Source organism: Gymnoscopelus braueri, assembly GCF_963280865.1.
Source record: "Gymnoscopelus braueri genome assembly, chromosome: 14".
In the NCBI taxonomy this organism is placed as follows: Eukaryota; Metazoa; Chordata; class Actinopteri; order Myctophiformes; family Myctophidae; genus Gymnoscopelus; species Gymnoscopelus braueri.
The window spans coordinates 45,172,303-45,185,490 of NC_137619.1; the positions used below are offsets into that span (position 1 = coordinate 45,172,303).

At 39.6% G+C, this 13,188-nt stretch overlaps 1 protein-coding gene across 1 annotated transcript in view; it reads right to left on the minus strand.

Moving 5' to 3' along the window:
* Positions 1-12,973, minus strand: part of LOC308100664 (uncharacterized protein) — a gene marked incomplete at its 5' end in the record, with an annotated part of 31,749 nt that extends 18,776 nt beyond the window's left edge. Inside the window, 4 exons of the mRNA XM_080449730.1 lie at positions 657-686; positions 10,095-10,196; positions 11,297-11,404; positions 12,592-12,973. Coding sequence (XP_080305856.1) covers positions 657-686; positions 10,095-10,196; positions 11,297-11,404; positions 12,592-12,973 — 622 coding nt within the window. The remainder of the gene's footprint in view (positions 1-656; positions 687-10,094; positions 10,197-11,296; positions 11,405-12,591) is intronic.
* Between the last annotated feature and the right edge of the window lie 215 nt (positions 12,974-13,188).

Here is a 13,188-nt window from a genome sequence, read left to right on the forward strand (position 1 = left end):
TGGGTCATTTTATCGTCTACTCAGGCTTTTCTGAGCCTCCCAGACGGTTTTTAAGTTGCTTGATTCAGTATTTAGATATTTGATATTCATTTTAACAGACACGCCCCCTTCATAAACAAACAACTTAACAACTCAACTCAAATAACTTCAAACTCAATTTTTTAAATGTTATATTCATCAAAAACTACGGAGCCTCTAAAGTGCCATAGTGCAGATTTTCTTTATGTCGTTCTAACGTCATATATGTCGTTCTAACGTCTTATTAACTTGAGCGCTAGAGATCCTAAGAGTTCCCACATCATAATTAAAGTGAGAGAACGAGATCCTTATGTCGTTCAAACGTCTTAATAAGACGTGCAATCGAGTCGTACACATACACACACGCACACGCAAAGGCGCACATACAAATGCGCACTCACACACACACACACACACACACAGACACACACACACACACACACACACACACACACACACACACACACACACACACACACACACACACATACACACACGTGTGCATGCATGCGTGAACGCAAGCGCATGCGCACATAGGGGCAGGCTTAAGGGGACCGTTTCAACAGATAATGTTCCTCTATGAATGGAATTATAGAGGATGTTTGACAGCTCTACTGGGTAACCACCCGAGAACTTACCGTCATTCTTCTCAACTTCTTTCTTCTTGTCTTCTCCGGGTGTTAAAACCAGGACAAAACAAAGACAGAGAGAAGGAATTGATACAATTAAACAGCTGTAACACAGTGCTTCTCAACCTTTCGACCCCTAAAGAATATTGTCCAAGTTTTTTGACCTCCACCAGTTCTAACATACACAAACTGAACAAACGCGCAACAGGTGTTTTCGTCTTGGAGGTGGACTCAGAGATCATCCTTAAAGGGATATTTCACTTTAAAAACAAGAATTGGGTCATTTTATCGTCTACTCAGGCTTTTCTGAGCCTCCCAGACGGTTTTTAAGTTGCTTGATTCAGTATTTAGATATTTGATATTCATTTTAACAGACACGCCTACGCCTACGAGATCCTAAGACATTCCCACATCATAATTAAAGTGAGAGAACGAGATCCTTATGTCGTTCAAACGTCTTAATAAGACGTGCGATTGAGATCCTTATGTCTTTCAAACGTCTTAATAAGACGTGCGCTCGAGATCCTTATGTCGTTCAAACATCTTAATAAGACGTGCGCTCGAAATCCTTATGTCGTTCAAACGTCTTAATAAAGCGTTCCCACAATGAGATCCTTATGAGAGCCTAGACTCACCTTTACGCACGGTGGACTTACTTGGATTATGCAATACAATAGCCTGTGCATTCATCCTATTCTTTATTATGGTGGAGAAATTGATGCTATTCAAGGATTATTATTAATGTAATAATATTATCATTATTCGTTGTGCACTGGTTGGTCCAATACAATACAAACCAATGCGTTGTTGCGCATAACTAAACACACCCACAGCCTGGCACACAACATTCTATCTTCCAATTCTCCAGGAATGTGTGTGATTATAATGTTCCTATTATCAGCAGATGTGAAAGTGTCAATTCCTTGTGTCAATTGTGTTTATATAAGATGATAGTCTATTCAAAAAAGACAATTTGTGTTGCGCGATGGCATTCGCTCCAAATGACACACTTCAGTTTTATTCATGGATTACACAGGAAATAATGAACTGATTACAATAATATAAAATTATCTCAAATAAGTAACAGGTAGGTGATACATATGTCCATCAAATATGGTTTTATTGAAAGGCAATCCAAGGTTAGAGCTTGGAAACCAACCTTCGGGGAATGTCAGACGGCTTGGCCGCAGAGTTCATCTTGGAATTTGTCATTACAATTTTACTGTAATCCACAAAAGTGTGACTATTAATTCCTTGTGTCAATTCATTGTGTTTTTATCACCGGTGCCAGTATTATTGTTATTATTGTTAATAGACAGGCTACTTTGCAACGTATATGTTAGAGCAACTTAAGTGCTTGCAAAACTTTATAATATAAGCACACTTATTATTATTATTATTATTATTATTATTATTATTATTATTATTATTATTATTATTATTATTATTATTATTATTATTATTATTATTATTATTATTATATACCTTAGCCTACTATTGCAATAATAGACCTTATTATTATTACTGGAGTATTTCCATTTTTCTATACTTTTACTTACTCCACTACATCTCAGAGGCAAATATTGTACTTTTAATCTGCGACAATTATTTGAAAACGTTAATTATGATGTAGATTTAGATTGATATTATAACATCCCCAACCACTTCAGCCCTATTTAAACGTTGGCTATTTGAAAATAGCCGATCTACAAGAACACAACGTTCAATGTAACTCAGACCTTGTATCTGCTATTTTCAAATGATTTTTATACATTTTATTATGATAACGGTAACATGGCAGTGGTTCGACCTCCCGTTAGTCCCGTTAGTCTGTGAGCCTATACCCCATAGCTTCTGACTCACCGAACCCCACATGAGAGTGTCCGTGCATTATTTCGGGAAGATATCAGAACCATTCCCACCAGCAGCTTTTTCACAGCGCATTTGTCACACGCAGAAAGCAGCCCAATAGACAGTGCTTGGGTGAGCTTTATTTCAACACATCCTAGGCCATAGCACCCCCAATTAATATACAGTAGGCTACATGTAGGCTACAGTATGGTGTGTATTGTATGTAATGTTAGCCTACAGCTTGCACTTGAAATCCACTAATGTATCTGTGCGTCATTACGCGCGCTGAGTGGAAACGGATCGCCGGTCATGATATGACAGTCATGTTTCAGGGCTACCGATCATGTATGAGTTTATAGCCCTGAAACATATATACATATACATATATATACATACATATATACATATACATATATATATATATATATATATATATATATATATATATATATATATATATATATATACATATATATATATATATACATATATATATATATATACAGTACATACAAGCTGTCAACGCACTGCGACATGCCCTGTCGATAGCTTATAGATCTGTTCTATTGGGTAGCGTGAGCGGCTGCGCTGCTTCGTCCTCTATGCATGAACCCGAAGTTTACAAATTGTATTGTACTCTCACGGATGATCTCTGATCCGATCATCTGATAAAAATATTAAGCATATGCCATTGCCAAGTTAACTAAAGGTATATAAATGATGCTGAGCTAAACAAGTTTCTTTCATTTCGAAGTTTTAGAGTTAAACGTTATGATGAAAGTCCCCAGTTTCTCTCACAAAGTGACAGCTGTTGCGCTCGCCATGTTTATGAATGGTTAAAACATCTTTTGAAAATAGCAGATCTACAACGCCTCACAAGCTTGTAGATCTGCTATTTGCAAAATATTTGTATACATAGTAGACAAGGTAAATGGGACATACTGCATACTTTTACTTTTGGTATTTTAAGTATATTTAATTGACTTGCACAATGGGGACACTTTAGTGTTTTATTTACCTGGCAGATGTCACCTCACCGCTGTAATTTAATACATAAATGTATTATTCAAACCACATCTGATAGTTGGCTCTATCACGACAGTATTTTTATCAGATGATCGGATTATCCGTGTGAAAGTAGGCTACAATTTATAAACGCCGGGTTCATGCATAGGTAGTGGAAGCAGTGAGCTGGGATTGAACCCGAAATTCCCACTCGCCAGTCCGACGTGTTACCAGTCATGACATTAAGCCTGAGACCGATAGCCAGGTCATTTGCACGCCACTTCTGGCTAATTTGACTGTGGGGGCTACACATAGAACCAGCGCAGCAGTTCCTCCTAACAGCCGCTCGCCCTACCCAAAAGAACAGATCTGCAAGCTATCAACACGGCATGTCGCAGTGTGTTGATAGCTTGTATGTCTATTTTTTTGGATAGGCTCGCACGTTACGCGCCGGCCCGACCGTAATTATATATATATATATATATATATATATATATATATATAGGTGTGTGTGTGGTATTTTTATGATCCATTTCACTGTATATATTCTCAAAGGGTGTTTAAACTGCTGTGTAGCGTAGGACAGCACTACGTAGTTTACGTAGGCTTTACGTAGGCTTTGTCCAGGAGGTCTTTACGTGCATGCTGTTTCCCGAATTTAGTTTAGCACACACATAACGCTGTGCACTTGAGAATTTACGACGATGGTGTCTCCCGAAGCCAGTTTAGATAGCACGTAGGGCACAAACAGCTGCTACTAATGAGGATAGTGCGTAGCGGGGTTGCTACTGCGCAGCTGCGTGGAGGCTCTTACGCAGCTTCTAAGCTACGCACGAGCTGAAATTCGTTTGGGAAACCCGGCCATTCTTTTAATTATGTTGATGGACTGGCGTTATTATCTTAGTAGTTTGATTAAAACACTGGTTGAAACATCACCCCTGCAATTTCAAAGTACCCAAGCTGTGCTCCAGTATTTTATTTATTGTGGGTAATCTATTTGAGAACAGCAAAACCGATCATGAGTGAGTTTATAGCCCTAAAACATGACTGTCATATCGTGACCGGCGATCGGTTTCCAGCGCACGTATTGACGCACAGATACATTAATGGATTTCAAGTGCAAGCTGTAGGCTAACATTACATACAATACACACCATACTGTAGCCTACATGTAGCCTACTGTATATTAATTGGGGGTGCTATGGCCTAGGGTGTGTTGAAATAAAGCTCACCCAAGCACTGTCTATTGGGCCGCTTTCTGTGTGTGACAAATGTGCTGTGAAAAAGCTGCTGGTGGGAATGGTTCTGATATCTCCCCGAAATAATGCACGGACACTCTCATGTGGGGTTCGGTGAGTCAGAAGCTATGGGGTATAGGCTCACAGACTAACGGGACTAACGGGAGGTCGAACCACTGCCATGTTACCGTTATCATAATGTATAAAATGTATAAAAATCATTTGAAAATAGCAGATCTACAAGGTCTGAGTCACATTGGGCGTTGTGTTCTTGTAGATCGGCTAGTTTCAAATAGCCAACGTCTAAATAGGGCTGAAGTGGTTGAGGATGTAATAGTATCAATCTATATCTAAATCATAAGTAACGTTTTCAAATAATTGTCGCAGATTAAAAGTACAATATTTGCCTCTGAGATGTAGTGGAGTAAGTAAAAGTATAGAAAAATGGAAATACTCCAGTAATAATAATAAGGTCTATTACTGCAATAGTAGGCTAAGGTATATAATAGGTGTAATAATAATAATAAGGGTAATAATAATAATAATAATAATAATAATAATAATAATAAGGGTAATAATAATATTAATAATAATAATAAGTGTGCTTATATTATTACGTTCTGCAAGCACTTAAGTTGCTCTAACATTATACGTTGCAAAGTAACCTGTCTATTAACAATAATAATAATACTGGGACCGGTGATAAAAACACAATGTATTGACATAAGGAATTAACAGTCACACTTTTCTGGATTTATTAAGACGTTTGAACGACATAAGGATCTCGAGCGCACGTCTTATTAAGACGTTTGAACGACATAAGGATCTCGATCGCACGACTTATTAAGATGTTTGAACAACATAAGGATCTCGTTCTCTCACTTTAATTATGATGTGGGAACGTTTTAGGATCTCGAGCGCTCAAGTTAATAAGACGTTAGAACGACATATATGACGTTAGCACGACATAAAAAAATAATCCGCACTATGGCACTTTAGGGGCTCCATAAAAAACACCCGTCCTTGGTTCTGGTGACTCAACCTGCCCTCCTAATACGTGAGGGGGCCATGTTTTTTCGATTGCTCTTTATTTTTTTAAATTTTGTATAAGAAGGGGGCATTTCTGATAAAATGAATATCAAATATCTAAACACTGAATCAAAGCAACGTAAAAACTGTCCGGGGTGCTCCCAAAAGCCTGAGTAGACGATAAAATGACTAAAAATTGTTTTGAAAGTGAAATATCCCTTTAACTAATAGCTGTTATCTGTATTTGTTTTTGATAAATGTCAGTGAAGACAAAGTAGAGAGGAAATTGCAAGTAAGTAGCGTAGCAAGTTGGCCCTGCAGGTCCGCCTATTTACAGCAACTCGGAGTGACTATTAGCTCACAGTCACGCAGGTTAGGGACTGAACCTAACAGATGCTGAACCAGTGCAACAGGGCCTGTTGCAATACAATCACCTAATATACTGCACTTGGTCGTTTACATCCTGCCTAACTTTGTAAAATACGTGATATGACAGTTCTCCATGCAGGGACAATCGTTCACACACACACGCGTGTGCACACACACACGCACAGGCGCACGCACGCACGCACACACACACACACACACACACACACACACACACACACACACACACACACCCACACCCACACCCACACCCACACCCACCCACACACACACACACACACACACACACACACACACACACACACACACATACACATACACACACACACACACACACACACACACACACACACACACACACACACACACACACGTGTGCATGCGTGTGTGAACGCAAGCGCATGCGCACATAGGGGCAGGCTTAAGGGGACCGTTTCAACAGCTAATGTTCCTCTATGAATGGAATTATAGAGGAAGTTTTACAGCTCTACTGGGTAACCACCCGAGAACCTACCGTCTTTCTTCTTAACTTCTTTCTTCTTGTCTTCTCCGGGTACTAAAACCAGGACATGGAGATGGCGACAAAACAAAGAGAGAGAGAAGGAATTGATACAATTAAACAGCTGTAACGCAGTGCTTCTCAACCTTTCGACCCCTAAAGAATATTGTCCAAGTCTTGTGACCTCCACCAGTTCTAACATACACGAACTGAACAAACGCGCAAGAGGTGTTTTCTTCTTGTAGTCCATGAGCCAGACAAGATTTCATTATCGAAAGAGTGGGCAAAACCATACCTATATTAAATTGTTCATAGGGTCAATACGAGTAAATAAATATATGATAACCTTTCCACAGGAGCAGCTTTTTCATGGTTATCACACATTTTGTTATTTTCCCCATACGTACATGACAGGTGAAAAAAAATCAAAATTTAAAAAAGAGTTATCATAATGAAACTTCCCCAGTTGATTACTTACATGAAGACAATGATTTATCGTATTACAAGTTTGCTGAAATTGTATATTTAAATATGCAAATTAGGCATTAGGAAAATATGCCCGAACTTTCCAGAATCAACATTGGAACATTGGACAACGCCAGAGTGAACATTCATATTTAATTTTATTAAGATGTTGGAGTCAAAGGTTTTTAACGAGGGAATATTCAATATCTGGCTCAATTTTGGTGCTCTGGCTCATGGACTAAATGCCTAATTTGCATATTTAAATATACAATTTCAGAAAACTTGTAATACGATAAATCATTGTCTTCATGCAAGTAATCAACTCAGGAAGTTTCATTATGATAACTCTTTTTTAAATTTTGTAATTTTTTCACCTGTCATGTACGTATGGGGAAAATAACAAAATGTGTGATAACTATGAAAAAGCTGCTCCTGTGGAAAGGTTATCATATATCTATTTACTCGTATTGACCCTATGAACAATTTAATATAGGTTTGGTTTTGCCCACTCTTTCGATAATCATTGCTCAATTTTGGGGCTCTGGCTCATGGACTATTGGAGGTGGACTCAGAAATCATCCTTAAAGGGATATTTCACTTTTAAAAAAAGAATCGGCTCATTTTATCGTCTACTCAGGCTTCTGAGCCCCCCAGACGGTTTTAAAGTTGCTTGATTCAGTATATAGATATTTGATATTAATTTTAAATGACATGCCCCCTTCCTAAACAAACCCATTATAACTTCAAACTAAATTTTTTAAATGTTATATTCATCAAAAACACCCGTCCTTGGTTCTGGTGACTCATCCTGCCCTCCCAATACGTGTTTTTTCGATTACTCTTTAATGTTTTTGTTTTGTATAAGAAGGGGGCATTTCTGATAAATGAATATCAAATATCTAAATACTGAATCAAAGCGTAAAAACTGTCCTGGGTGCTCCCAAAAGCCTGAGTAGACGATAAAATGACCCAAATTTTTTTTGAAAGTGAAATAGCCCTTTAACTAATAGCTGTGATCTGTATTTGTTTTTGATAAATGTCAGTGAAGAAAAAGTAGAAAGGAAAATGCAAGTAAGTAGCTAGTTGGCCCTGCAGGTCCGCCTCTTTACAGCAACTCGGAGTGAATATTAGCTCACAGTCACGCAGGTTATGGACTGAACCTAACAGATGCTGAACCAGTGCAACAGGGCCTGTTGCAATACAATCACCTAATATACTGCACTTGGTCGTTTACATCCTGCCTAACTTTGTAAAATACGTGATATATGACAGTTCTCCAGGGACAATCATTCACACACACACACACACACACACACACACACACACACACACACACACACACACACACACACACACACACACACACACACACACACACACACACACACACACACACACACACATGCGCACTGCGGCTGGGGGGTATCCCCCTGGGTTGAGATAGAAACAACGATCATTTTGGCAGGCCAACATAGGTAATTGTGTACAATTAGTTTTATATATTGTCTGCTGGTTACTGTATGGGCCTGTACTGTTTGCAAAGTAGAATAGAACAAACCAAAATAGAAATATTAGATACCAGGGGGTAAAAAACAATAATTAGTTTTTTGCCTTTTTTTCTTTTCATTTTTAAAGGGGCCCCTCCAGCAAACTTTGGAAACCAATTGTATCAGAATGGAATATGAAAACTGAAGGATACTTATTCATCAGATGACTCCAGAGATATAGTGTACCGATTTGTGTGAATTTTGGACAAAATCGGTAGGAGTAGGCTAGTAGTAGCAAAAAGTGTGTTTCGAAGAAACCGCAAAATGACAGAAAGTCTAGTTACGTAGAAATGTGCACGGCCTATATGGGGAGTTGGATTATGATCCAAGGAATCCAAGGAAACCATTTTTTATTGTATGACCTACGTTCAAAGTGTAAAGCGGCCTGTTATAGCACCACCATGAGCAGATTTTTCCTGCTTATTGAGAGTGGGGATGCAAACCTTCACACCGATCGGTGCAGCAATGTCCTTAATTTATAGAAGGAACAGTAACGGTATGTATTGCCAAACATCACTTGTGCTGTTTTCTGGTTGTTCTGAACACAAATTAAGCCAAATTGCAGTAGGTGAAAATGTAAAGAGGAAGTGTAATCATTTGACTTTTGTCCAGGACATTGGCTATACATTGTCACTGTATTTGGCAAGTTAACACCCACAAACATTGTGAGTGAGGAAAGCTGAGAGCAGCACTGTGAATAAGGCAGAGCTGCTACATGTGGCCTGGGCAACAGTGTGAACTGTGTGTGTGTGTGTGTGTGTGTGTGTCTGTGTGTGTGTGTGCGTGTGTGTGCGTGCGTGTGCGTGTGCGTGTGTGTGAGAGCGTGCACACATAGGGGCAGGCTTAAAAGGTTAGTTCAGATTTTTTGAGTATTTTCTGTAGGAAATACTTAGCATTAATACAGTGGTTGCAAAGGTATTAATTGATTGCCCGAGTCCTGTGGTCAGAGTGTTTTGTTTTTTGTGTCATATATTTTGTGCGTGAGTATGGCTGCCGCGGCGCAGTGATTCTGGACACAAACATTAGTACCATGTGACAGAGGGGTCAAAATTGAACGAAACCTGCTCTATATGGTAGAAATAGGTCAACAATACAAATGACGCTAGTTTTTTTAATTAATTTATTTTTAATGAGTAGCCCCCACCAAATCTACTAATCTACCGGAACTACTTCATATTTATCAGAAACGGACCATAACTCTGACCACGGGACTCAGGCAATCAATTAATACCTTTGCAACCACTACATTAATGGTAAGTATTTCCTACAGAAAATACTCAAAAAATCTGAACTAACCCTTTAAGGGGACCATTTCAACAGCTAATGTTCCTCTATGAATGGGATTATAGAGGAAGTTTAACAGCTCTACTGGGTATCCACCCAAGAAAGAAGGAAATAACTTTCTTCTATCCTTCTTTCTTCTTGCCTTCTTGCTTCTTTCGTTCAGGGTTCACGTCAGGCTGGGGAGTTTTACCTTGCTTCTTTTCAATCAGCCCTCCAACCAGCCCTCCAACCAGCCCTCCGGGTGCTAAAACCAGGACATGGAGATGACGACAAAAGAGAAGAGAGAAGGAATTGATACAATTAAACAGCTGTAACGCAGTGCTTCTTAACCTTTCGACCCCTAAAGAATATTGTCCAAGTCTTGTGACCTCCACCAGTTCTAACATACACAAACCGAACAAACGCGCAACAGGTGTTTTCATCTTGGAGGTGGACTTAGAGATCATCCTTAAAGGGATATTTCACTTTAAAAAAAGAATTGGGTCATTTTTATCGTCTACTCAGGCTTTTCTGAGCCCCCCCAGATGGTTTTAAAGTTGCTTGATTCAGTATTTGGATATTTGATATTCATTTTATCAGACACGCCCCCTTCCTAAACAAACCCATTATAACTTCAAACTCCATTTTTAACATTGGATTCATCAAAAACACCCGTCCTTGGTTCTGGTGACTCATCCTGCCCTCCTAATACGTGAGGGGCCGTGTTTTTCCGATTAATTTTTTCATTTATTTAATAGATTTTTTTTGTTTGTATAGGAAGGGGTCGTTTCTGATAAAAATTAATATCAAATATCTAAATACTGAATCAAGCAACTTAAAAACTGTCCGGGGTGCTCCCAAAAGCCTGAGTAGACGATAAAATGACAAAACATTTTTAGAAAGTGAAATGTCCCTTTAACTAATAGCTGTGATCTGTATTTGTTTTTGATAAATGTCAGTGAAGTAAAAGTACAGAGGAAAATGCAAGTAGCTAGTTGGCCCTGCAGGTCCGCCTCTTTACAGCAACTCGGAGTGAATATTAGTTCACAGTCACGCAGGTTAGGGACTGAACCTAACAGATGCTGAACCAGTGCAACAGGGCCTGTTGCAATACAATCACCTAATATACTGCACTTGGTCGTTTACATCCTGCCTAACTTTGTAAAATACGTGATATGACAGTTCTCCAGGGACAATCGTTCACACGCACACACACACACACGCACACACACACACACACACACACACACACACACACACACACACACACACACACACACACACACACACACACACACACACACACACACACACACACACACACACACACACACACAGGGTTCACGTCAGGCTGGGGAGTTTTACCTTGCTTCAGCCCACCAACCAGCCCACCAACCAGCCCACCAACCAGCCCTCCAACCAGCCCTCCAACCAGCTCTGCACCAAGTTCATCCAGCTGTTCCTCTCCGGGTGCTAAAACCAGGACATAGAGATGGCGACAAAACAAAGAGAGAGAGAAGGAATTGATACAATTAAACAGCTGTAACGCAGTGCTTCTCAACCTTTCGACCCCTAAAGAATATTGTCCAAGTCTTGTGACCTCCACCAGTTCTAACATACACAAACCGAACAAACGCACAACAGGTGTTTTCGTCTTGGAGGTTGACTTAGAGATCATCCTTACAGGGATATTTCACTTAAAAAAAAATGTGGGTCATTTTATCGTCTATTCAGGCTTTTCTGTAGCCTGGTTCCAGACCATAGACCCGCCCACTCTTTGAGTGGACTGCTCCTCTTGGTCTGGTGTCATAATGTGAGCCTATGGCTTTTCACGGTCGAAGAAAAACCTGTCAAATCAGAGTCGGAGGTGGGAGTGGTCTAACGACAAGCCAATCAGCGAATATCTGCTAAAACAAGCTGTGCGATGACGTCAGATGTAGGCGGATCCGTGGATCTCTTGTAATTGGTTTAGGGAAATTTGAATCCCCTCCCCCTGGTAATCGCGGACACTGCAGCCAATGTCAGACTGAAGCTCCACGCAGCTTCAGGCTGATAATCAGGCTAGCTTTTCTGAGCCCCCCAGACGGTTTTTAAGTTGCTTGATTCAGTATTTAGATATTCGATATTCATTTTATCAGACACGCCCCCTTCCTAAACAAACCCAAACTTAAAACTACATTTTTAACATGTTAGATTCATCAAAAACACCCGTCCTTGGTTCTGGTGACTCATCCTGCCCTCCTAATACATGAGGGGGCCGTGTTTTTTCGATTACTTTTTTCATTTATAAAAAAAAAAAAAGGTTTCTGATTAAATGAATATCAAATATCTAAATACTGAATCAAGCAACTTAAAAACTGTCCGGGGTGCTCCCAAAAGCCTGAGTAGATGATGAAATGACCCAAACATTTTTAGAAAGTGGAATAGCCCTTTAAGTAATAGCTGTGATCTGTATTTGTTTTTGATAAATGTCAGTGAAGAAAAAGTAGAGAGGAAAATGCAAGTAACTAGCCACGTTGGCCCTGCAGGTCAAACGCATGGGCATGCACGCACGCATAGAGGCAGGCTTAAGGGGACCGTTTCAACAGCTAATGTTCCTCTATAAATGGAATTATAGAGGAAGTTTGACAGCTCCACTGGGTATCCACCCGAGAACTTACCTTCTTTTTTCTTTCCTTCTTTCTTCTTCCCTTCTTGCTTCTTCTCGTCTTGCTTCTTCCCTTCTTGCTTCTTCCCTTCTTGCTTCTTTCCTTCTTGCTTCTTTTGTCCAGGGTTCACGCCAGGCTTGGGAGTTTGTTTTTGTGGAGGTTCTTTCTTCTCTCCTTCTTTCTTCTTCCCTTCTTGCTTCTTCCCTTCTTGCTTCTTCCCTTCTTGCTTCTTCCCTTCTTGCTTCTTTCCTTCTTGCTTCTTTTGTCCAGGGTTCACGCCAGGCTTGGGAGTTTGTTTTTGTGGAGGTTCTTTCTTCTTTTCGTCTTTCTTCTTCCCTTCTTGCTTCTTTTGTCCAGGGTTCACGCCAGGCTTGGGAGTTATTTTTGGTGGCATGGTTTTACACCTATTAAAGTATTGCCAAACAGACCATCAGCTATTATAGCAGTTTGTAACATATGTAGAATGGGTTACAGCCATGGGGCCCTATCTCTTTTACTTGATTTTACTATTTGAATTAGGAATAAGACCCAGACTGGATGCACAGATCCAGAGATCTAGATCTTCAAATACTAAAATAAGGAACATTTAAAAACAAATACAAAATTAAA